Here is a 26,128-nt window from a genome sequence, read left to right as displayed (position 1 = left end):
ATGCATTAAAAAGATCATACACCACAATCAAGTGGGATTTATTCTGGAATGCAAAGTTGGTACAATATCTGCAAATCAACAAATGTGATATACCACATAAATAAAATGAAGGATAAAAATCACATGATCATACCAATAGATGAAGAAAAGGCATGTGATAAAATCTAGCACTGATTTATGACAAAAGCCCTCAGCAAAGAGGGAACATACCTCAACATAATACCATATACAACAAACCCACAGCTAAAATAATACTCAAGGGATTCCCACTTTCACCACTCTTATTCAACATAGTTCTGGAAGGTCTAACCACAGAAATCAAACAAGGAGAAGAAATAAAGTGCATCTGAATTGGAAAGGAAGATGTAAAACTGTTATTATTTGCAGATGACATGATACTGTATATAGAGAACCCTAAAGATTCCTGCTCCAAAACTACTAGAACTGATAAATGAACTTAGTAATGTAGCCGAATATAAAGTAAATCAGGAATTGGTTGCATTTTAACATATCAATGATAAACTATCAGAAAAGGAAACTAAGAAAACAATTCCATTTACATTGTATCAAAAAAACATCTAGGAATAAATTTAACCAAGAATATAAAAGACCTGTATTCAGAAAATTATAACATAGTGAAGAAACTGAAGATACAAACAAGTGGAAGCATATACCATATTCATAAATAGGAAGAATTAACATCATTGAAATGTCCATACTGCCCAAAGCAATCTACAGATTCTAAGTAATTCTTATCAAAATACCAATGGTGTATTTCACAAACTAGAAAAATTGATCCAAAAATTTATATGGAAACACATACAACTTGAAATAGCCACAGTAATCCTGAGAAGAAGAACGTTGAAGAAATTATACTACCTGATATCAAACTATAATACAAGGCCATAGTAATTAAAGCAGCATGGTACTGGCATAAAAGCAGACACATAGATCAATGGAGCAGAATAGAGAGCCCAGAAAAAACCCACACCATTATGATCAATTAATATTTGACAAATGAGGCAAGAACATATAATGGGGTAAATAGTTATTCAATAAATGGTGTTGGGAAAATTGTACAGATGTGGAAAAAAATGAAATTAAACCACCTTCTTACACCATACACAAGAATAAACTCAAAATGGATTAAAGACTTAAATGTTGGACTCAAAACCATAAAAACCTTGGAAGAAAATATAGGCAGTAAAATTCTAAACATTTCTTTTGCAGTATTTTTTTCTGATATATCAGTCAAGGAAAACAGAAGAAAAAATAAAGAAACGGGACTACATCAAACTAAAAAGTTTTTGCACAGCTAAGAAAACCATCAACAAAATAAGAGGACAACTCATTGAATGTGAGAACATAATTGCCAATACATCTGATAAGGGGCTAATATCCAAAATTTATAAAGAACTTATAAAACTCAGTAACAAAAATTCAAACAATGCAGTTCAAAATGGGCTAATGACCTGAATAGACACTTCTGCACAAAGGACATACAGATGGCCAACAGACATGTGAACATATACTCAACATCACTAATCACCATAGAAATGCAAATTAAAAATACAATGAAATATCACCTCATAGCTTCCAGAACGGCTATTATCAATAAATCAACAAACAACATATGCTGGTGGGTTTCTAGGGAAAAATGGGACCCTTTGTGCAGCCACTGTGGAAAGCAGTATGCAGTTATCTCAAAAAATTAAAAATGGAACTGCCTTATGACCCAGTGATCCCACTTTTGGGAATATATCCAAAGAAACCTGAAACACTAATTTAAAAGACTATAAGGGTCCCTATGTTCATTGCACATTATTTACAATAGCCAAGATTTGGAAGCAGCCCAAGTGCCCCTCAGAAGAATGAATAAAAAGCTGTGTGGTACATTTCCACAATGGAATACTACACTGCTGTAAAAAAGGAAGAAAAAAAAGAAGGGAATCTTACCTTATGGAAGCATGGATGGACCTGGAGAGTATTTGCTAAGTGACATATGCCAATCAGAGAAAGACATATGATTTTGTTGGGAAATGCCCTGTCTGGTTTCAGGAACTGTAACTCTGCCAACAGGCTGGCGGGCCCCAAGGCTGGAAATAATCAGGCCTTGGACAAACAGGCTCCTGAGGAGAAATAATATGTCCCCTCTGGCAGGGGCGTAGCTCATGCCTCTCTGCTTTACCATGAATGACTGGTTATCAAAGACAGGTAAGTTACCTCGACTTGAGGTATACAACCCAAGACAGATGTCGAACAAATATTCGCAGCAGACAAGAAATTGGGGGACACGGAGAAAGGGCAAAAAGGCCTGCACCCCTTGGCTCAGCTTGGACATGGCCGGAGTCCTCATTCTTTTTTCTTTTCTTTTTCTTTTTTTAAATTATTTTTTTAAAATTTGTAAATCATGTTTATTCTATTAGAGTTGTCTCAATTTTTACCCCTTTACCTCCCTCCACCCAGCCTACCCCCACACCCAGCTCCCACAGTCAGTTCCCACTCTGTTGTCCGTGTCCATGGGTCATTCATACATGTTCTTTGTCTAGTCCTTTCCCCTTCTTTCCACCATTGTCCTCTTTCTGCATCCCCTCTGGTTACTTTCAGTCTGCTCCGTATTTCTGTGCCTGTGGTTTATTTTGTTCTTTAGTTTATTTTGTTGAATAGAGTCCACTTATAGGGGAGATCATATGGTATTTGTCTTTCATCAACTGGCTTACTTCACTTAGCCTAATGTTCTCTATTTCCATCCAAGTTGTTGCAAAAGGTAGGAGTTCCATCTCTCTCTCTCTCTTTCTTTCTTAAATGCAGATTGATTTTATTTATTTATTTTTAAAGGTCAAAGTTAATTATAAAACATTAAAAAATTAAAACCATTATAGAGTCTCAGCAATTAAACCAACATGACACCAGCACAGAAATAATCAAGTAGATTAATGAAATATAATGAGCACTCCAGAGACAAACGTATATATCTGTCTAGCAATATAATATATGATTAAGTTGGTATTTCAGATCAATGGGTAAAATAAGGCTTATTCAACAAATAAGGTGCATGGACCACTATTACTTGAAATAAAACAAATATAGAGTCCTATTTCACACATTATACAAGAAATACTCAGGTGAGTTAAAAATAAATATGCAGAATATAAGGAGTTTTAGAAGAAAATAGAACTAATATTTTTTCATGACTTGAAGTAAAATACTCAAACCCAGAAGCTATAAAGTAAATATTGATAATATGACTATATTAAAGATTTAACGATATAGTAATATACATATAAAACAGGTTAAAGGACAAGAAATAGAATAGGAAAGTATTTGAAACACATCTAAAACATGGTTACTGGGTCTTTTTTGTTTTTTGTTTTTGATTATTTTTTTAGGGAAAAAAGTTCTACAAACCTTTAATCAATAAATGGATAAAGAATACCAAAAAGTCATTTAAAGCTGTTTTAAAAAAGTACTAGAAATAGGCAAGAAATATACTAAAACAAGTTTAGTTTCAACAAATAGTAAAGGAACAATTAAAATAACATCATTGTCACAATCAGATTAATGAGTATTAAAAATATTGGTAATATCAAGTATTGGCAACTGTGAAACAAACTAGAAACTTTTTCTTCATCTTAAAGCAGTCCCGTTAGCATATTTTGCAGTACTGGTTTGTAGGAGATGTATTCTTTTAGCCTTCTTTTGTCTGGGAAAATGCCTATTTTGCCTTCCATTTTAATTGAGAGCCTTGCTGGGTAGAGCGGTGTTGGTTGCAGGCATTTGCTTTTTCATGACTTGGAACATTTCTTGCCACTCCGTTCTGGCTTGCAATGTTTCTGTTGAGAAGTCAGCTGCTAGCTGTGCTGGGGCTCCCTTATATGGTACTACCTGTTTCTCTCGTGCTTGCTTTAGGATTCTTGGTTTGTCTTTGATATTTGCCATTTTAATGATGATGTGTCTTGGAGTGGGCCTCACTGGGTTCCTCTTGAATGGGACCCTCTATGCTTCCTGGACTTGTGTGACTTTTTCTCTCCTCCAAATAGGGAAGCTTTCCATCATGACTTTTTCAAACAGGTCCTCCATCCCTTCCTCATCCTCTTCTCCTTCTGGTATCCCTATTATATGGATATTATTACGTTTCAGGTTGTCCTGCATTTCCCTATATGCCTCTTCATTCTTTTTGAGTCTTTTTCCACACTCTTGCTCTTTCTGGGAGCTTTATTCTACCTTATCCTCCAGCTCACTGATTCAGTCCTTGGCTTCATCTAGCCTGCTTTGGATTCCTTCTACTGTGTTCTTCAATTCAGAAATGGTATTCCTCATTTCCTCTTGTCTCTTATTCATAGTTTCTATGTCCCTTTTCATGCTGATATAGTTTGCAGTAAGTTCCTCATAGTTTCCCTGTAGTTTTTGGTAATTCTCTCTGAGCTCCATGAACTCATTGAGCTTCCTTAGAACCGTTGTTTGGATCTCAGTATCTGATAGTTTACTTGCCTCTATTTCATTTAGTTCTCTTTCCAGGGATTCCTCCTTTCCCTTTGAGTGGGGCATATTTCTTTGTCTTCCCATTATTTTTGAGACTCTTCTTCTTTGCTTCTGATTCTTAAGTTGATCTGTCTTGATTTCCTGGCTTTGTGGTGTGAACTTCTATGGTAGGAAACCGCTGTTTTCTCTTTCTGGATCTGCCTCTCATGATGTCAGATGTTGATGCTGTCTGACCTTAGGCAGTCTGTTCGAGACTTCCAGGAATCTACTTCTTGTGGCTTCCTCCTTCAGCTGTTAATCTAGTCACTCTGCACTCAGCAGGCTGCCTTAGACAGCTCTGGGTGAGGCAGAGTCCTTCCTAGGGGTGGGCTTATTGAGTCCTCACACACTGCTGCCATAAGGGGGAGGAGTCCACACTGGGATCCCGCCAGCTACTCTCTGAGTTCTCTCCCCAAAGCCTCCATTCCCAGTCTCTCCTCAAGTGTCGCCAGACCTCTCTGCATCCGCTTTAGGCAGGGATCTACTGTCTGTGGCTGCCGCTCTGCACTCAGCAGGCAGCTTAGACAGCACAGGACAGGGTCGAATCCCACCAGGGGCAGGGCTATTGGGTCCTTGGATGCTGCTGCCACTCAGGGGGAGTGCTCTCTGCCTGAGCAAGATGACTATTTCTGCATGGGGATGAGTCATCACTGAGATCCCACCGGCTACTCTCTCAGTTCTCTCCCCAAAGCCTCCTTCCCCAACCTCTCCTCAGCCGTCTCCAGCCACTCTGCCCCCACCTTTCCTGGAGACCAGGGTAAGTGGCTGTAAATAAAAATTTATGCGTTGGTCCTTTCAATGGATCTTTGTGTCTCCAGCTGACTGGTTCTGTAGGCTAGAGATCCCTGCTTTTGGTTTAGACCCTGCTCTTCTCAGGGGGATCCCACTGGCCATTTCAATATCCTTGTGGTGCTGCCATCCATGGGCACCCCGCCTGCCTTCTCAGGTCTGTACCACACTCCTTACGAGTTAGATTGCGCTAAAGCCGATTCTCCTGTCTCAGCTTATAAGGCTCCTCTCTCGCTATTCAGTTGTTTGTTCCAGGTGACTTCTCCCCAATTCAGTTGTAATTCCAGGTTGGTCCTGGGAGGAGGTCAGTGTGACTTCCACTCACTACTCTGCCATCTTGATTCTCTGTTCTTCTTTTTCTTAAGGAATACTCTTGAGCCCTGGCTGATGTGGCTCAGTTTGTTGGATCATTGTCCCATAGCCAAAAGGTTGCAGGTTGATTCCTGTGCATACAATTTCCTGTGCATACAATTTCCTGTGCATACAATTCCCAGTCTGGGCACGTACATGAGACAACCAATTAATGATTCTCTCTCACATCACTGTTTCTCTCTCTTTCTTTCTCTTTTCTTTCCTATCTTTCTAAAAGCAATGAAAAAATGCCCTCAGATGAGGATAAAAATAATAATAATAAAACAAGATATTTTAACAATTCTTGCAAGACTGGTTTGGTGGAAACGAACTCCTTTAGCTTTTTCTTATCTGGGAAGCTCATTGTTTCTCTTTTAATTTTAAATGATAGCCTTGATGGGTAATGTAGTCTTAGTTTTCGGTACTTGCTTTTCTTCACTTTGAATTTTTCATTCCAGTCCTGCCTACCCTGAAATGATTCTGTTGAGAAATCAACTGACAGTCTTATGGGAGCTCTCTGGTAGGTAACTGTCTTTCTCTTCCTGCTGTTAGGATCCTCTCTTTGTCTTTAACCCTTGGCATTTTAATTATGATGTGTTTTGTTGTTGGCCTTTTGGTTCCATCTTGTTTGGGACTCTGTGTGCTTCCTGAACTTGTATGTCATTTTCCTTCACCAGGTTAAGGATGTTTTCTCTGATTATGGGTTGACAGGGAGTTCTGTGTGCAGAGCTCCTGTATTCCCCCAGTCTGATGTCATATTGAGGGGCATGCTCCACCCATGGAGGATGGCGTGTGCAGTGCCAAAAAGTGACTCAGCACTGAGGTCCTGGTAGCTGTCTCCTCAGCTCTCTCCCCAGAGTACAAACCCTAGGTTCTTCTCACACTAATCCAATCTTCCCTCACTCCCAGGGTTCATAACTATAAATGAGATTTTGTACATTGGCCCTTGGGGTTGAAACCCCAAGCTCCTCAAGAGGAATATTTAGAACTGAGGTGTCCCTCCAGAATCTCAGCTGCTGCCTCTGGGAGCAGGGCCAGTCTTTTTGGCATCTCCACTCTTCCTACCAGTCTTGATGTGGCTTCTTTAGTAAATCCATGGTCTTAAGACCATTTCAGACAAATCATTCTTCAGTAACATCTTTGTTTATTGTCTTATCAACTTTTCTTTACTAATGAGCTCAGGTTGTGACACAGATGTATCCCACTAGCTTGTAAGGTGGACCTAGTGATAAAGGCCTCAAGTTTGGATTGAATGGTTTCCCATCTTTGCATTGTTGAGGAAGTCATTTTTTTTAATTGTTCAAGAAATTGTGGCCCTTGTGGGCTGGGGAACACTGTCAGCATGCAGAATAATGTGGTACCTTTATTGATGCATTTTATTTTTTTTAAATACATTTATGATCTGGAAAGAAAAAAAAAGACCACTTCAGCTAGTCTTCAGTTGGTTATGTAGGCTCTATATTTTAGGTGTAATTCCAGTTTGGTCCTGGGAAGAGGTGAATGTAACATCCAGCTACTCCACTACCATCTTGAATCTCTAGGCATCATTTCTTTCAAAACACTTACCTATACTCACTCAGTCTTCACATGCAAGGCTAGGCAGTTGTCTGTGCTGTTCAGGTCTACACCTTCATTCAGTTTTTTTTTATCATTATTTTTCAATTACAGTTGATATACAATATTATATTAATTTCAGATGTACAACATAGTGATTAGACATTTATGTAACTTATGGAGTGATCACCCTATTAAGTATAACACCCATTATCCTATATAGTTATTATTATATTATTGACTATATTCCTTATGCTGTATTTTACAACCTTGTGACGGCTTTTATAACTTGCAACTTGTACTTCTTAATCCCTCCATCTTTTTCACCCAGCCCCCAATCCCTCTCCCATCTGGCAGCCATCAATTTGTTTTCTGTATCTATGAGTCTGTTTCTGTTTTCTTGGTCCATTTATTGTGTTCTTTAGATTACATATATAAGTGAAAATCACATGCTATTTGTCTTCTTTGTCTGACTTGTGTCATTACCATAATACCCTCTAATGTGTCCATGTTGTCCCAAATGGCAAGATTTCATTTTTTTAGTGGCCGTGTAATATTCCATTGTGTGTATGTGCCACCACTGATTTATTCATTCATCTACTGATGGATACTTTGTTTGCTTCCATTTTTTGGCTATTATAAATAATGCTTCAGTGAACATGCATATGCTTATGTCTTCAAAATAATGTTTTGATTTCTTTGAATAAATACCCAGAAGTGAGGTTGCTGGGTTGTATGGTAGTTCTATTTTTTTTTTTTTTTGAGGAACCTCCATACTGTTTTCCATAGTGGTTGCAACAATTTGCATTCCTACCAACAGTGCACACAAACAAGGGTTCCCTTTTCTCCACATCCTCACCAACACTGTTGTTTGTGATTTTGTTAATGATAGCCATTTTGACAGCTGTGAAGTGATATCTCATTGTGGTTTTAATTTCCATTTCTGTGATGATTAGTGATGTTTAGCATCTTTTCATATGTCAGTTGGCCATCTTTATGTCCTCTTTGGAGAAATGTCTTTTTAGGTCTTCCCATTTTTGATCAGATCGTTTGTATTTTTGCTCTTAAGTTGTATGAATTCCTTATATAGTTGGGAGATTAACACTTTATTGGTTGTGATATTGGAAAATATTTTCTTCCATTCAGTAGGTTGTCTTTTCATTTTGTTGATGGTTTCTTTTGCTGTGCAAATCTCTTTATTGGATGTAGTCCCATTTGTTTGTTTTTTTGTTTTTTGTTTTGTTTGTTTCCCTTGTTCAAGGTGATATATCAAAATATATTGTTAATGGTGACATCTAAGACTTTACTGCCTTTATTTTCTTTTAGGAGTATCATGGTTTCTGGTCTTACATTTAAGTCTTTATTCTGGGGGAGTTGTATATGGTTAAAGATAGCGGTTTAGTTTCATTTTATTTATTTATTTTTTTGCATGTATCTGTCCAATTTTCCCAACATCATTTTTGAAAAGACTGTCTTTATCCCACTGCATATTCTTACCTCATTTGTCATAGATAAATTGACCGTATAGACATGGGTTTGTTTCTGGGCTTTCTGTTCTGTTCCATTGATCTATTTGTCTGTTCTTATACCAGTAAAATGCTGCTTTGATTACTATAACTTTGTAATATAGTGTGATATCAGGTAGTGTGATCCCTCCAACATTGTTCTTCTTTGTCAAGATTGCTATAGCTATTTAGGATCTTTTGTGGTTCCATATAAATTTTAGGATTAGTGGGTCTAGCTTTTGAAAAATGCCATTGTTACTTTGTTAGGAATTGTATTGAATCTATAGATTGCTTTGGGTAGTATGGACATTTTAATGACATTAATTCTCTCAACCCCTGAGCATTGTATCTCCTTCATTTTCCTTCTTCAATGTCTTATAGTTTTCTGGGTAGAGGTCTTTTACCCCCTTGGTTAATTTTTTTCCTAGGTATTTTTTTTATAAAATTGTAAATGGGATCGTTTCCTCATTCATTTTAATTGCTGGATATTTTTTATTTTAGACCTCAGTTTTCTGAATAATTACCTCAGTTCACCAGCCCACTTTGGCAACATTATTAGAGCCTCCCCTGCATATTTTATATTCACCCTTAAGGGAAGAGGAAGGCTTCAAGGGCAATCCCGGAGAGGATAGAATGGAAAAGAGGCAGCTCCCCCGTGCTGGGTAAGGTGAGGGTTCACTCAGGGCTTTCCAGCAGCCAGGGACTGTTGCCTTTTGTCTGGGTTTCCATTACTCCACCATAGTGCCCTGGCATTGCTTACCACTTTGTGGGGATGGGAATAACCTCAGAAGGTGCGCAACAAGTATTTGTTGAATGAATGGGACAATGGGACAGTGTTGGCACATGGTATTACAAATGTCTAGAGTTCAGTGTCCTCAGTAAATAAAAGTTTGGCATTATTAACAGCTGTGAGGTCACTGTCACATAATCGAAATAAAAGGAAGAAACAGAAATGGCCTTCCACCCGCAGTAACTGTAGCTAGAGTTCTCCCAGTGTGAGAATTTGTCTAACCTAATTTTCATGCCAAAAAAATTGATCTGATTTTTTAAAGGCCCACATTTGAATATCTAAAGTGAACCCAGTCTGTTCAATTGCCAAAGGCAGAGATATACCTTGATGGATACATTATTTTTTAACCTAAAGATGTAGCAAGATCACAAAAGCATCCCCATGTTCTGCAGTAAAAGCAGTAATGGCAGATGCAATGCAATGTGGTAAGAAAGTGTGAGCAGTAGTGACGGTGCTGCTTGGTAAGCTGTGTGATTTGAAACAAGTAACTTAAGCTCTCTGTTTCAGTTTCCTCATCTGTAAAATTGCTATGTTGGTATCACCTCAGAAGGTTGGTATAAGAGTCAGGTAAGCCTTTCTGATGATGAAGGTGGATCTCAGATGTGTTTGGCTGGTGGTCATCACCAGGCTACTTGTCTTAGTTTGGTAACTTTTCTCCTCAAAGGCTGTATGGAGCTGTGTTCCAGGTATGACCTTCAGGGAAGAGGACAAGGGGTGCCAGAGTTAAAAGGAAACCATTCTGTTATTGCCCACCCCCTGCTAATAGTTTAGTCGTGTACAGAATGAAGTGTTTTACAACCAAGAAACTGATCAGTACAGCTCAGCTGTCTTTGATGGCCTGTCTTACTGACGTGAGAAGATCCTGAGACTTCCCCTGACAAATATTTCAGGCAGATGAGGGACATTCTTCATCTGCTCCTGAGTTTGTGACACTCTAAGGCGTAATAGGACAACTACCAGGTGTGGTGAACCTATCCTATATTAAAGGAAATACCAAGCAGAAACTGCAGTCTTTGGTCACGTGGATATTTGGCGGGTCAGGAGAGGCCAAAGTTACAAAGCAGTGCTCTTGAGGCTCACGATTCAAATGGGATCTGTGAACAGCAGCTGCTTTGTCTTCTGGAAACCCAAAGAAATGTGGGAACTTGGACAACATCCCAAACCTATTGAACCAGAATCTGCATCTTTAACAACCTCCCTGAGTAAGTCAGTCCACACTGAAGCCCAAGAGTACTAGAGCTGGCTCTTGAGTTATTGCAGTGGTCCCAGTGCCTAGAACAGAGCCCTGCACATGGTAGATGCTCACAAGAGGTTTGTTTTCTGAATGGTGTGTCCATGAAGAGATTCATCTGTTGTCTTTTTTTTTTTTTTTTTTAACTATGAGCACATGCTCTCCAGCATGCCTGTCCCTTGCTTCCTGGATTTCCGTGAAAGGGAAGACATGCTGCTTCCCTCCCTCAGGCCTCAGTTACAAGCCCTTTGCAGACGTGTTGAGATTGGACTTCCTACTTCTGGGAGAGGATGGAGGAGTCTTTGTGCTCCTCTATTTCCCTGTTACTTCTCTTGAGAACTTCTGGGAACCTCTCACCCCAATGTTCTTCCTTTCGTGTTTTATCTGATGTCATCATGTATGTCTGATTTCCCAGTTGTATCCCTTTGTAAAAAACTTCTCCTACACACATTCACTTTAAAGTCTTCTCAATCAGAACTAGTGATTTCTGAGCAACCATGCTCTGCACTGGCCCTCTGGACTAGCACTTTCCCAGACCAAGCACCAAAATCCCATCAGGCCTCAGGCTCACCAAGGGGGTCTCATGGCTCATGTAAGCTGCTGTGAGAGCACCTTCTTTATGCAACCTGGTCCCCAAATTCAGATGCAGCAGGGATGCTACAACCAATTCTGACAGGCCACTTGTAGAACTATTTAAACAGTGGAAAGAAGGAACTCTTTAGATCTTCTAACTTTTCTAGATGTTTCTATGGTTGGAGAAAATAGTGGTTGTAGAAGACCATCACAGCTGAGCTAATAAAGTTGATGAAAAAAATCTAGGAAATAGGGTCGCTAAGCCACAGAGGCAGGACACAGAGTACCTGACAAGAGAGTGACCTTTACTGACAGTTACTGTCCCATTGCCAAGACTGGACCCATGGTGCAGGAAAATGTATCTGACAGTGAGCTGGCCTGGTCCATCTGATGCCATGCCCCCAGGAGCATGTGAATATGGGCTAGCTCCTCAGAGGGACCTGCAATGCAAAAGGGAGCAGGCCCTGTGGCGGATTAACAACTCTCTAATAAATGAACAAGTTCATCAAGACATGTAAACGTTGGGGTTACTGCTTTGTTTCCATTCTGTATGGAAGTTGACAACATCTTCTATTTTCATAAAAAATCAAAATTGGAGTTATTAGATGCATTGATTAATCACTGATTTAAAGTTATGTGGATGATGAAGCCACAGTCTGCCTGAGTGTGCTGTCTGTGTGGGTTGAAGATACATACCTGATATACAAATCAGGTGACCCCGTATGTGGATGGAACAGCAGAGCCTGTTCATTCCCAGATGGGCATATTGGCTGAGAGAAGGGAGCACCCTAAGTCAGAAAGCACTTATCCACCACTTCACAGTTGGCAGTCAGCAGCTACTCACAGCACATTATAGTAATCTGGTTGGGGGAAAAGAGGGGGAAACCTCCCAGGTTTGTTCATTATCTACTCATCTGTCTCCCAGGACCCCCTGACCCTATGAGGCAGGGCTTCAGCACCTACTCAGGGCAGAGCAGAGCCATCTGGTTTCCTTAGTTGGGGTAGGAGGCAATGGGAAATTATGGCTCCTCTGAACAGGTCTGCTACATGAGCCACTGTGACGGGCAAATGTTGGTAGATGCAGGTGTCCTGAAATAATGGGCCCATGTGCACCCAGAGAGAGGCTTTCCAACTGGGACACAATTGGTGGCGCCAGCTGCCAGGCCCATCCCCAGCATTGTGTAGCATGGCAGCTTCCCCGGACAGGATGAAGCATTCCCACAACACTTGTCAAAGTCTAGCAAGCCATGGTCTCCAGATATGGTGGTCAACTACTAGGTAATTTTATATCTATCTATCTATCTATCATCTATCTATCTATCATCTATCTCCTATAAGACTCCACTTGTCACCAGCAGCAATGCAGTAAAGAAGATGAAACCGAACTGTTTCTGTCATCAGCAGACCTTTCACTGGAAGTTCCCTCGCCTCATGAAAAGATGTTAGGGGCTCTAGGGCCCTGATAAAATGTTGAGAATTCACCACTTTGGAAGCAGGAGTTCTTTTCTTTCCTACAGTTTCTTAAAAGCACTGTCTTCAATGGAAATGTATTAGCCCTCACTTTTAGCACCCATAGTGGGCTTCGGATTGTTAAGGCAGGAGTAAGAAGGGAGTGATGCCCCTGCACCCTGGTTCTCCATGGAGAGGGAAAGGGCAGTGTGGTTATTTGGAAGCAGCCCCTGGAAGACACATGTTGAGGACTGAATGCATGCTGTGGTGGTTTGGGTGGCACACAGGGGACAGACAGCACTGCCGCAGGACCAGGCAACACATTCCTCCTGGTAGCTGTGCTCAGCTCTTTTATGGCTCTGTGTGTTCTGCATGTGCAGACACTTGAGCTGTCGGTGTCTGGATTTTCAGGCTTTGAGAATGGAATTTCTAATACTGACTCAACAGAGTAACAGTGGAACTAAACAAGACAGTCCAGGTTCACTGCTTTGGGGAAGAACAGAATTATATTAGCCCAGCTTCAAGCACTTTATTTCTATGTAATTACCTTTCAAGTGGAGACATGGAAGGTAGTGTTTAGACCATGTTCCAAAGCCCATGAATAAGGAGAGTTCTGCCTTTCTGCTTTTCTGTTTTGCTCCTGGCTCTGCAGGGCAGGTGCAGAACACTGGGGTCCAGGAGGCTGACTTTGGAGATCCCCATGCAGGACTGTGGTAGGGAACAGGTGCTTCTTTGTTCTTTGACCTAGGACTATTGAGGAAGTAAGTGAAAAAAAGGCATAAAATAGGGCAGAACAGTGGAACCTGGTTAGAGGAAGCATTTCAAAGTAAATAATCCTGGATTTAAATCACACATTTGGGTGATTGGAGTGAGTTTCTCATAACCTCCCTTTGAAGGACAGGTGTTGGAATGAAAATACTGGTGACCCAGGCAAAGGCCTTTTGAAGGCATCTGTGTGTGTGATCTACTGGGCCTTACAGAGATTACACACCTGTGTTCTCACTGCTTTAATTCAGTGTAGCTGTGTGTTTTTTTTTAATTTTTTTTAACTTATCAAGATGCTAGCAGTGGCATGCCCTAGTAGTATACCCTGAGCAAGAGAGCCTGGTGTTTCCCTCCATGGCACAGGGCTGAGGGAATTTCCCAACCCAGTCCTGATGCCAGACTCCACTATATGTTGGTATGGCCCCACCTGGCCTGGCCACCTCCTGGTTCCAGCTCGCATTCCAGGCTCAGCCAAGGTCATGGGTATGGCTCCTGCCCAGGGGAACAGGCATATGCACAGCTGGCTCCAGGTTACCTTTACCTGCCTGCAAAGACCTCCTGCCTGTGTCAGTTTCCTTGCTACACTTGCTCTCTCTGCTCCTGTCTGAACCCTGTGCATCATTCCAGACTCTGTTCAGTTAATTCTCCAAGCTTCAAACTGTCCCCCCTACCATAATGGCCTCTGTTGACTCACCCTTTCTCTAAACTGGCACCTTGGGCTGTGCTTTACCCTCATCTCTGAACTCTGCACTATGTGGTCTTTGCCCCTCTCTGTTCTCCCTCGCTCCACCCCAGCTTGCAAATATGTTGGTGTTCCAGCAGGGCCCTGTGTGCTGCCTTTTTCCCTGACCTCCTAGACAGGGCTGACCTTGGCAATGATTGTGGAGGGGAGGAGTCAGGGCTGACCTGGAAAACCTCCTTGACCTGTTCTGCTCCGCTGGGAAGTGGCCTGGGGCAGGCTAAGCTGCACCCTGCCAGAACAGGGGAGGCAGGGGAGCATGTAGGGCAGTTTGCACCCTGGGCACTCCCTTTCTCCCTGAGCAGCACAGCTTGGCCAAAGTGTGAAGAAGGTAGGTTAGTCTTTGATGTGCCTCATTCCTCTTTCACTGTCCATTACCACTGGCCTTGATGGTCCCTTCTCCAGTGACTCCATGCCATAGTCCCACCTGGCAGTAAAACTGTGGGCATATGTACAGTCACGACCATGCTGACTCCTGTACCATTCCCTAAACAGGGGAACCAACTCCTGATCCCACTGTGCTGGGATCTGTTCTGGCCACAGTCAGATCCAGCTGCACGCTGGCTCCATCAGTAAGCTGGGCTGGGCCCACGCACCCTGCTACTGTAGGTGTCACTGTGGCTCTGCTTTCCAGCACCAGCACAGGATAGTCATGCAGGACAGGGCATGCGCCAGGCCTGCTCAAGCCATGACTCCCACACCCTTTCTGTCAGGTGAGAAGAAAATAAAAAAGAATGGCTCAAGTTCTCTCGTTTCTAACTTCATGCTTTCTGGGGTAGGTCCCAGGGAGCTAGCTGGGATTCACTCTGTTTCTTCTGCTCCTTTTGAAAAGATGAGGGAGAAAGAATAGGATTCTGCAGACACTTATCTAGTGTAATGGAATTTAGCTAACCCATCTTGTGGAGATGGTCCCAAGCTCATTCTCACATCACATTTTCTTCCTTGGCACACTGAACACACTGGCTCTGCTGCTTCATTTCTTCAAACACGATACCTATAGGTATGAACTTAGGTTGAGCCAGGTGCAGCCTTAGAGGGGAAGGGCTCTGTCATATACCTTGGATGAAAAACTTGCTCCAAGTATAGGAGTTGGGGCACACACTTGCTTCTAGAAGATGAATTGACCCCTCATATAACCAGATGCCCTACCAGACCCCTAACAACAGTACAGGGCTCCTCTGCTCCCAGAGCCCCTCCAGCCTCCAGACACTGCCAGCATGGCCACTGGAGCACTAACGCCCAGTTACCACAGACTGGCGAAGATTTGAGGAGGATCAAACTCTCCCCTATAAAGGCGCCTGCTATTTTGTAGTGCAGGTGCAAGAATAGGGAAGGAATTGTGCTCCAAGTCCTTGATGAATAGCTAGAAATAAGGCAGTATTGACTCCTCATGAACCAGGGTCAGGGCAGGCCTGGGTCTTGGCAGCCTGGTGCAGGCTCTTACTGAAAAGAGCACCCATGGCTCCTGTTCATCTGGCTGGACTTTCCTGCCACCTGCGTCACCGGTGGTTAGAAAGTGAATTCTGGTCACATGCCTTGAATTCTCCTACCAGAGTGACTAGATGGTACAATGCAGGCCATGAACCTCTTGTTATGGTGAACGTTGGATGGTGGATGGGCATTCCTTGCTCCCCTCTCTCTGGTCCCTCAAAAATGGGTAGCCAGGAAAATACGGGGGCTACACTGGGGCAGATGTGGTAGCCAGCCTCTGTTGTGTTATTACTGCACCATTCATATTGGATGCCCTGCCAGAAAGATCTGACCAGTTTAAACATGTTGTCAATTTTTAAGTCTGTGTGCAGGCTGGAAGAGCTTTGAAAGCTGGATGTGGCCTGTGATCATTATTTAATGAAGCCCCATCTCCTCCTTTCTCACTTAGCTCAACGACTCTGCCAAGGAGCTTATTGAGATGAACAAGCTCTGCCCAACTGCTGTGTCTGGCTGTCATGCCTCATTGCCCTCTGACCCCGGCGCAGTGGCCAGTGTGACCTCAGGTCCCACTTTAAGCAACACAGGGGCAGTCAGTGCCTTTCAACAACGTGCGGACGGCAAGAAGAATGCCAAGAAACGCCATTCCTTCACTGCGTTCAGCGTGACACACAGGTCTTCACAGGCCACCAGCCACAGGCATTCCATGGAAATTAGTGCTCCAGTTCTAATCAGCTCCAGTGATCCCCGGGCCGCGGCCAGGATTAGAGACCTGCCTCACCTGTCCTGCAGTGCTCCTGCCCAGGTAATGTCCTTGGGGCATGGACAGGGAGGAGCTGGGCATCTTTCACTGGGTCTGGGGGCTCCATCCTCCGCTCGGAGCTCAGCATCTGTCCCCTGAACTAGCATGAGGGAGGCCAAGGCAGCAGACCCTCTGGGGTGAACTATGATTTCCTTCTCACTGCCTGGTCTCTAGGACCCACTGAGTTTGGTAGTGATGTCTTCCTGTCACTACCAGAGTAAATGTGTGACTGATACTCTCAGCCTTCAATGAGGTGCTTTTCAATGGTCCTTAACACAACAGCCTTTGAATAACATTATCCCATCTCAGTTTGCATTCCTTCTATCTGATGGTGTTATGAAAAATATCTTGGTTTAGTCCTAGGATGTTTTTGCCATCCCTTTAACACTTGCCAACTCCTTTCCCTTTCAACAGAGTGAAAAAGCTGGAACTCAGAACCAGAATTGACAACATTGTTTGGTCCTTATATCATTATTCTAAAAGACACCTTCTATTTCATAGCACCAGTTCTACTTCCACCAGTAAGATAAAGGACAGGAGAGGACTGAGGGGAAGGGAGCCTTATTTTTGGTTAACCAGACAGGGCTGCTGGGCATCTGGCCTCTGCATCCCACCATTCATGGGGACTGAGTCCAAAGCTCACACCCTCAGTGTTCCCCCGAGTTCTGAAAACCAGGAAACTGGGCCCACCGGTGTCACAGCCCAAGTGTGTCACAGTCTATGCAATCTAGCTCTGCTGTAGACAGCCCCCAGAGCAGGAAGGAAAAAGACTTTTAAAAAGGTTGCACCCCACTTTGTCTGACAAAGTGGTAAGAGCTGAATTGTCTTATTTTAGAGATGACTGGGACCCTGAGACCTATTTTCTATCAATTCGACTTGAAGTGAAACTTGTGGCCAGGCTCTGGATTTTAATGAGGGTCATCACAAAGGGCAAGGGGTCAAGAAGAGCAGCTCTCCCTGTCCCAATTCAGTTCTTGGGAGCAGTAAGGGGTGATGCTAAGTGGCTGGATGTTGAGGAGCTGCCATGTGCTATTTCCCACAGACCCCAGCATGCAGGCTGTGGTCAGCTGCACCAGAGACCTGTCCCTAGCTCTGATACCGGTCCAGTGCTGCCTTCCTGGCTCTGTGTTGCTTTGGTGGTTTTGGGCATCACACTGTGATATCCATCCATGGGCTGGCCCAGGGACCTACCTTAAGGGCAACTAGGGCATGCCAGACAATAGGTCCTGCTGTGGCCACAGCACCTCATGGATCCCTCTCTCCACTAAGCTGGACTCGCTCTGGGAGGGGGACCCAGTCCCAGAGTTCTGTGGTTGGGGTTCAGATGTGGGCTTTGTGATCAGGCACCTGGAAAAATCTAGCCCTGTTTCAGGCATGCTTTCGTCAACAGCCAGGTCTTGATGTGCCTTGCTGGCATCATTGGGATGGGCTCGTGCTTACTGAGCAGGGAACGGGAATACCCAGGCTCATCAGTGCCCTGGGGCATGGGACAATGCCAGGCCCAGCAAGTGTCCAGCCAGCCCCCTGAAATTTCCAGGCCCTCCAGACTTGATGTGTCCATCCAAGCTGTGACAAAGAATGTCTTCACCAATAGGATGAATTTGAGGCCCCTGTGAGATGACAGGGCTGGTCATCTAGAATCCAGACCAACTCTGTCTACTCATGCACTCCCCCTTGCCTGCACACACAGGTCTTCCCCGGCCACATAGGGCAGGGGTTTTGTGAGACAGTGGGTCATGGGATCCAGCAAGTTTTCTTCTGGAGCACGAGGGTGGCTGTTGTCATTTATAGTTATTGAACTCTTACTGAACATTACACAGTAGTCTGTAGAAAGTTCCGAGCAACTGGCCTGTGTATCCTGGAAGAGCTGGCAGCCAGAGTAGAGAAGGGCAATTGGGCTGGGCCTCCCTGAGTGCCTGCTCCCAGCCAGGCTGGTGTGTGGGGCCTGGGTAAGTGGCTGCAGCTGAGTCCATCTGTGAGACAGGCTCTGATGTGACCCCTGTGTGCTTACTACTGCAGTTCAGAAAGAGCTGCCCAACATGAGATGATCCTGCTGCCGTTTAACTGACTTGATTCTAAAACCCTGTGGAGGAACATGAACCATATAAAAAGCAAGTACGTCATACTCACGGCCATGCACACAGCATTGGCATGGCTGAGCCATGCTAGGGGTGAGCTACATGGACAAGGGAGCCCCTCAGTGGCTGAGTTCAGGCTCCTCAACATCACTGATTCTTCTAGCTTGTCCTTTGTGTTCCTTTAAAATGGAAAGGATGTGCGGGGGGTTGTGGTTTCTATATAAATGGCCCTAAAACACAGTAACTGTGATGAAATACTCAGGGTCCTAGCAGCAGCAGGCAGTGAGGCAAAACCTAAGAGCCTGTGGGGTGTACCTCCCACCTTCACCTGCTGCTCTGCCTCTTGTTGTTCCTTGCTCTGCTGCTCTCCCTCCCCTGCCTGAGCTTCCTCCCCTGGGTAACACACCTCACCCTAGGGAGAACGAGTAACTTTAATTATTTCACTCTCACATGAGGAAACAAGCCCAGATGGTGTGGGTACCATGTCAGTGCTGTGCTCATCCAGCAGCTGTCCCTGCCCCTGGCTCCCATCAGGAGTGGTATGGACAGGAATCCAGGAAGTGGATGTCACTTAATCCTTCCTTTTGTGTAAAATGTTCAGGAATGACATCAGGCCAAAGGACAGGAAATGGGAAAATGCCTACCAGTCCCTGTAGAGAGTGGCTGGTGCTCTGTAAAGGCAGGTCTGGGATCTGGCACAGTGCAGTGTAGGGCAGAGAGGACTCTGCTCACTTGCAGTGTTACCAAGAGTTGCTGAACCTCTCTGAGCCTATGGAGTTGTCATTAGGAGCCAAGTTCAACACTGTCCTTGTACCTCATGACCCAGAAAAGCTATTCAGTCTCTTCTGGTGCCTCAGTTGCCTTGTCTGTTAAATGGAGCAATAACAATGCTGGCAATAACAATGCAGCCTCCTGGCTGGCTTGCTGCAGGGTGAAGTGAGCAGACACAGAGACCTCTCCTCAGGTAAGCCTGTCAGTGTTGTCTGTAGTGGTTCATTCTGCAATGCAGAGAATCAGGGAACAAGTCATGAGCCCCAAGATAACACTCAGGGCTCTGGACACTTCATTTGTCTAGTTATTGCTCTCTGCTCCAAGAGTCTCTCTCTGTTGTGGTGCAAACAGAAGGTTCTGGAAGGGTGGTGGTGGGTAAAGGTGGGTGTGGGCCCAAGACTGCCTGCAGTCACAGGTCCTGTCTTAGAAGCCTGGGCTTACTTAACCTTACCATGGGTCAATGCCTGCTCCTGCTTGTCAGTGCTTGCTGACCTGTCCCCTGTGACAGGCTGTGTGTGGTGCAGTGCCCCTACCTTCTGCATCTACTGTCAGAGAATTCTGAATACCCACCCCCTGGAATTCACTGCACACCATTATCACCTGGAGGACCGAAAAAATCCAGCCACCTCTTCCCCTCAGCACAGCCCTGATGCTGCTCACTTCACCCTGACAGTTGGGAGGCACTGATATTGCTCCATTTCACAGATAGGGAAACCAAGGCTGTAGGAGAGGAGATTGGACAGCTTTTCTGGGTCACTGAAGTAATTGGTCTGGGGTATGGCCTGGGTCTGGGGACCTTAGAGTCCTCTCCCACCTCCTATGAATGGTGCAGACAGGAGGGGACTCATGGGTTTGTCTCAGAGACAACACAGCTCTTCTCTCATACTCCAGGCTGTACTCCAGCTCCTGACTGAACCCAGGCCTGAGTCCATGGAAGGTGTCCCTTGTTGTGGTGCACCTAGGACTGAGGGCTTCTCTGGGGCCCAGACCTTCAGAGCACATATCAGGACAGTCCTAGTCACAGCAGGATGGTGGGTCACCCTAGCATTTCTTTTCTTTACTGGGCTCCAAAGGGAGATGACTTGAAGTTATCATAGAAATATAACATGGTTCTCTCCCCCAGGGCTTGTGCTGTGTACCAGAGACCCCACAGCAGGGAAGTGTTGGTCCCCGCTTCCTAGGGCCAGAAGCATTGCTGTGGGCTGTGCAGTTCCCTTGCTGCCTAGACTCCTGTGTGGTGGTACCATGCCACCCTGGGAGGTCCTTCAAACATCCCAATCTTGGGGGACCACCCCATCAGTGAACCTAAGTCAGAGAGGAAGGGTGATATATTAGCCAGGCCCATGGGCAGGGATGCTATGAAGCAGACTGAGGGGGTTCTGGAGCCGTGCTGGGCTCCTGCTCCAGCCAGGTTTAGGTCTGCTTCATGGGCTTGTTTTGATGCCCAGGTCAGGGGGGCAGTGGTCCCCTGGGGGTTAAGAAACTTGCCTCACTTATCAAGGCCTAGATGTGGGACCAGTATGCTATCTCAGCAGTGGGCAGGTGACCTACATCCTTGTGGTGGGAAGGCAGAGGGAGGCAATAGTGCTGAAAGACCATTTTCAGAATTCTCCAGCTGATGCTGCCACGAGAACACCACACAAAACATGGCCCATGGAACTGTTGTTTTTGTTTTTGTTTTTGGTTTGATTTTTTTTTTTGACTCTTGCACCAAAAATGATTTCCTTATTTTTTTAAGGTTGTTTTAAAACAGGGTGGGGGAAGGACAAAATGTGTGGGTGGGAGAAGGAAATGAAGAAATAAGCAATGAAAAGAAGAGAAAGATGCAATGAAACACAGGGCCTAAAATATTGGTTCTCTAACCCTTTACAAAAAAGGCTTGAGGCTAAGGCTGTGTTGGTGTTGACACTGAAAAGGCAGAAAAAGCTATGATGGAAAGAAAAGAAGAAAATTGGCAACTGTGTAAAGCTAGTTAGAGGGATTCTAAAACAGAAAAGGGATAGCGCTTTGATTTGGGGCCCGAAATTGAAAGGTGTCTGGTGCTTGTCTGCGGTAGTGATGGGAGGGTAGCAAATGTAGGAGAATCTGAAGTTCATGGTCCTTTCTCCTTTTGCAGGATACCATGTGACAGCAGCCAGGGTCTCATGAAGGTGTCTGTCCACCAAATAGCCATATGGGGAAATCCTATAGGCTCTAAACTCATGGTCCCTCTGCTTTGTTCTGAGATCCAAGGGCACAGGGAAGATGTGGAAGCAGGGGACTAGAAGGAAGGTGGCAAATCACTGCCTCTGCCCGGGCACCACTGTCCCTCCTGGAGGGTGCCATGAGCACAGAGTTGTCCCTTTTCCCTTCTGCATTGTCTTCTTCCAGCACTGCTCCCCATCTCATTCTTCTCTCTACCACTAACACACTTCCACTTTCACACATTGGACACGCTTCACTCTGTAATCCGACCTCTACCTTCACCCCTGCTGCTCAAACCCATCTGTTCAAGGTCATAGCGGTGCACAGTCCAGTGTCCCTGCTCCATCTTCCTCCTCCTCAACATCTCATCAGCACTGGACACTGTGGGCAAGACTCGTTTCCTAAGCCTCTTTCCTGCCTTTGCTTCTAAGCACTTCCCTTGCCTCCTCCACTGGATCCTTTCTTTAACCCTCACATGAACATCAGTGCCCCCTTTCCATCCTTTGCACATTCTCCCATAGGGTTCTCTTGTAACCAGCTGCTGAACCCCAAACAGCCCTAATTCTGCACTTCAAGGCCTTTTCTAAACTAGAAATTTTTTACTACCTGATAGCTTCACCTGGAGAGGCACCTCAATTTCAATATATGTCAAAAAATAACTATGGTCCTCTTTCCTCAAACCTGCTTTCCCTTCTTTATTCCACCTTCTCACAAATTTCCAAACCTAAAGACCCTGCAAGTTCCACCCGTCACTTCTGCCATCCAATCAGAGTGTGGGCTCTTATTCCAAAACGTATCTCTGACTGTAGTTAATCAGGATGAAGAGGGTCATGTGCTATAAGAGTCAACTCCAGCCACCATGGTGATGTGACACAGTGGCATTTGTCCTGTGCTGTGTTGTGGCTTTGGTGGCTTCTGGAAAACATGCTTGAGCAGGGGTTGTACCACCTTATAGCTGTACCATCTTCAGTGCATTGCATCCAGAAGAGAGGGGGCACAGAGGAGGCACTTGGGCATTTAACTGCCTCAGCCTACAGATGATGTGAGTCTCCTCCTCTCTGATCAGCCATAACTGGTCACCTGGTCCAACGTGATTGTTGGGGCACTGGGCCTGTGGAGCAGCAGGTATATATTACAGCCGGGGCAGCCCTCCGTGCAAGGCATCCGCCCTGAGTGGTGCAGGCTGCTCTCCGTCCTCACCAAGATGGTACCAACTGACTCCTAACTCCCTGCTTCTGGGGTCCCCCCATGAATCCACCTCCATAATTTGATGCATCCACAAATGCTTCTGGAGATTCTCCACTGTCTTAGGATAGACTCCAAGTTCCTTAGCTTAACTTCCAAAGCCCTTCAAAGTTAGCCCCAGATTGACTTTGCAGCCTCCCCACCAGTCCCTGTCCACTTCTGCACTGTCTGTCTCGCTCTGGCTTACCCTTCCCCAAGACCATGGCATCTGACCTCTTTGCCAAGGCTGTTCCTGCGCTCTACCACCTCTCTTTCCTCCCCATACTGCCCACTGTGGAGCACCCAGAAGAACCATCCCACATGGAAACTCCTTCTCCCTGTCTTTAGCCATCTGAAATGCTCACTTCCCCTTGGAGGCTTTTGTGGCTCGAGTTCACTTTTCCATCAGTCAGATGAATTTCTCCATCATCTCTGTGCCTACAGGACTTTTTCCATATATTTATATGGAATGTGTTGCTTTTGTCATTGTGTATGTGGTTGGCCCCCTGGACTTTGAAGTCCTTCAGGAACTGGATATCCTGGCTCTCAGTGGGAGTTCATACCCATTCAGTTTCTTCTCAGGTGGGCATGGAACTGTGTCTGCCTTACTGAGTACTGAATGGTCTTGCATGTAAAACAACATGATGCCAGAAATGCCATTGGCTCACCCACCATTACCAGCTACCCGAAGTCTTGGAATCCATGTTGATGACTTCAGAGGAGCACAGCTGGGAGGTGACCAGGCAGGGCTATGGCCCCACATTTGGGATCTGAGCACTGCCTGGGAAATAGCTGGGATTGCCCAGCTAAGAACAGGTTCTTTCATCAGCTGAAAGCCTCCCAGGGTGTGTGGTGGGGCTGAGCTTAAGAAGGCCCACCCTGCTCACATTTACATCCTATGAATTATTTCTCCCTGCCATTTGGAGAGGTGAGAGGGTCTACATGTCACCTTTCTGCTTGGGAAGGGAGGATTATTAGAGGAAAGGAAAGGGAAAGAGGCTATTTAAGTCAACTGTACTTTTAAAAAATCCAATTATTTGTTTATAATGATCATTAGATCAGATTAGGAAATGGTTACTTACATTTTAGAATAGTTCCCTCATAAATCAAGTAAGAAACCAAACAGGTGACTAAAATCATCACCAAAATACCTGAGGAAACTTGGTGCATGGAGCTCTGGAACACTCTGTTTCAGTCAGTGTGAGCCAAGTTATGCTGTGATAACAAGCAGCCCCAACCCTCAGAGGCTTACTTCTTACCCATACTGCATGTCTGTCACAGACAGCAAGGGTTCTGCTCCAAAGTCCCCTCTCCCAAGACTTCAACACACCTTCAGGCCAAGTCTGCCCCACTATCTGTGCTAGTAAATAAAAGTTAAATTGGAACACAGCTCCATCTGTTCATTTATATGTTGTATGTACCTGTTTTCATGCCACAACAGAGGACCTGCATAATTATGACAGAGAACATATGACCCACAAAGCCTAAAATATTGTATTTATTTTCTGGCCCTTTACAGAAAGTGCTTGCTGACTCCTGGTGTGGACTGGCTCCAGTCACTGTGGCAGGCAGGGGTGGGGAATGTGGCAACTAGTGTAATGGCTCATAAAGCCTTCCACATGCAGGTGACACATGTCATTCCTGTTCATGTGACAGTTGCCAAAGCAAGTACTACAGCCCCATCCAGAAGGTGCCCACAAGAAAGAGAACTGGATGTTGCAGACCAGCCCTCAGTAGTACCATTTTCCCCAGAGTCTCTGTCTGTTTGTAAGTTTTTAACTGCTTAACACAGAGACTGGGAAACTTGAAGAGGTGGAATTGCTGTCTGCAGACAGTAACTATACAGGAAGAGTGACACTTTTAAAAACTGAGGCTAGTGCCCTTGGACTGCCCCTGTGGCAAATGCAGTTTCTGAGGGAAAGAAATGTGGGGCGAATGCAGGGCTGTGGCCCCACATTTGGGATCTGAGCACTGCCTGGGAAATAGCTGGGATCGCCCAGCTAGGAACAGGTTTTTCATCAGACTTTGTGAGTTTCTTAGCTTCAGGGCCTGATGGCTTACAAATCAACTTCAAATAAGCAAAAAGAAACCCTTGAGACTAGGAAAGTGTCCTTTAAAATTAATGGAAGGGGAAGTGTTTAAAATTCAGCAGGGAAAATATCGAAAGAGAATGTTTCTCCATGCCTGCCCTGTGTCTAAGAAGTGAGGAGAGCCCTGCTTGCCAGCTGCCAGGGGTTGTTATGATGTGCCCACCTGCCTCTGGGGAGCCTTCCTCACGTGCAGGGCGTAGCCTCTCTCAGCACTGCTGCTCTGCAGTCTGGGCCTTGTCTCTGCCCAGGACAGAGCTCTCTGGCAGGAGGACTTGGGGGCATCACTGAAGGAATGACAAACCAGGCCACTGTTGACCTGCCTGGCAGCCTGCAGACTCATGCTTGGTGGAGAACTGGCACTTACTTTTAGTACTTTGAGAAAGGTACAAATTTAATTCCATGTCTTATAAGGAGAAAAAACAAACACACACATGAACATGGGACAAATTAAAAAAAAATCTCATCCTGAAGACCTTGTGTAAGGAAACTTTTCTTTGGTGAATCTGGGAATTGCTGTATACCCGTGACTTACCAGCTGTGCCTTTAAGGTAAGGACAGAGAACACTGTGGCTGACTGTGGCCTGGCTCTGTTTTGATTGGCTGCCAGGCTTTTCATTCCTGGTGTTAGGTTGCCAACTGTGTTTCTTCTGCTGCTATGACAAGACAGGAACCACATCTACAGGTTTCTGTGATCCACTGACAAACAAGAGAGGGACACTTCAAGGAAGCTCCCTGGCATCCCCTTAACACCTGGTGAACACCAGGAGTTCTGGCTGACAGGTGCTGACCCAGGAAGACATGTGAGCTGCTGGTTCTCTCAGTCCATCCTCTCAGGTTTGGTGAGCCCTTTGTTGAAGGAGCAGCCTGTGGCAGATACAAGGAGAGGCTCATCATGGACCCAGCTTAGGACCCACTTGGACCATGAGGAGAGGAGAACATAGCTCCAGGCATAGAGCATAGAAAGTGGGAAGCACAACGTAGATCAGCACAAGTAAAGGCCATAGCAGGTCAGAGCTGGGAGGAAATAAAAAAAGGAAGCAAGGATGGATGTTACGGATCACTGAAGTCAGCTTTCCCCAGGTCTTCCATATCTCCTCAAGGCCCTGGTACACAGCCATATTATTTCTGGATGGAAGGATAAGGAAGTTCACAACCTTCTCCACCTTGCTGTGAATCTCCTAGCTACCTCATCTCTTTCTCTCCTTCCAGGCCAGGCCCAACCCCTTTCCAGAGCACACCTTGCCTGCCCTCTCTCCCAGCTGAGCTTTGTGCTAATCTGTATTC

General features: G+C 44.9%; 1 protein-coding gene across 1 annotated transcript in view; it reads left to right on the top strand.

Moving 5' to 3' along the window:
• The window catches only part of SH3RF3 (SH3 domain containing ring finger 3), a 171,863-nt gene that overhangs the window by 72,154 nt on the left and 73,581 nt on the right, over nt 1–26,128 (top strand). Inside the window, exon 3 of the mRNA XM_054592010.1 lies at nt 16,147–16,500. Coding sequence (XP_054447985.1) covers nt 16,147–16,500 — 354 coding nt within the window. The remainder of the gene's footprint in view (nt 1–16,146; nt 16,501–26,128) is intronic.

Source organism: Pteronotus mesoamericanus, unplaced genomic scaffold (genome assembly GCF_021234165.1).
Source record: "Pteronotus mesoamericanus isolate MK-2021 breed Mesoamerican mustached bat unplaced genomic scaffold, CSHL_Meso_final scaffold_31, whole genome shotgun sequence".
Taxonomy (NCBI): Eukaryota; Metazoa; Chordata; class Mammalia; order Chiroptera; family Mormoopidae; genus Pteronotus; species Pteronotus mesoamericanus.
This window is presented reverse-complemented; position numbering and strand designations above follow the sequence as displayed.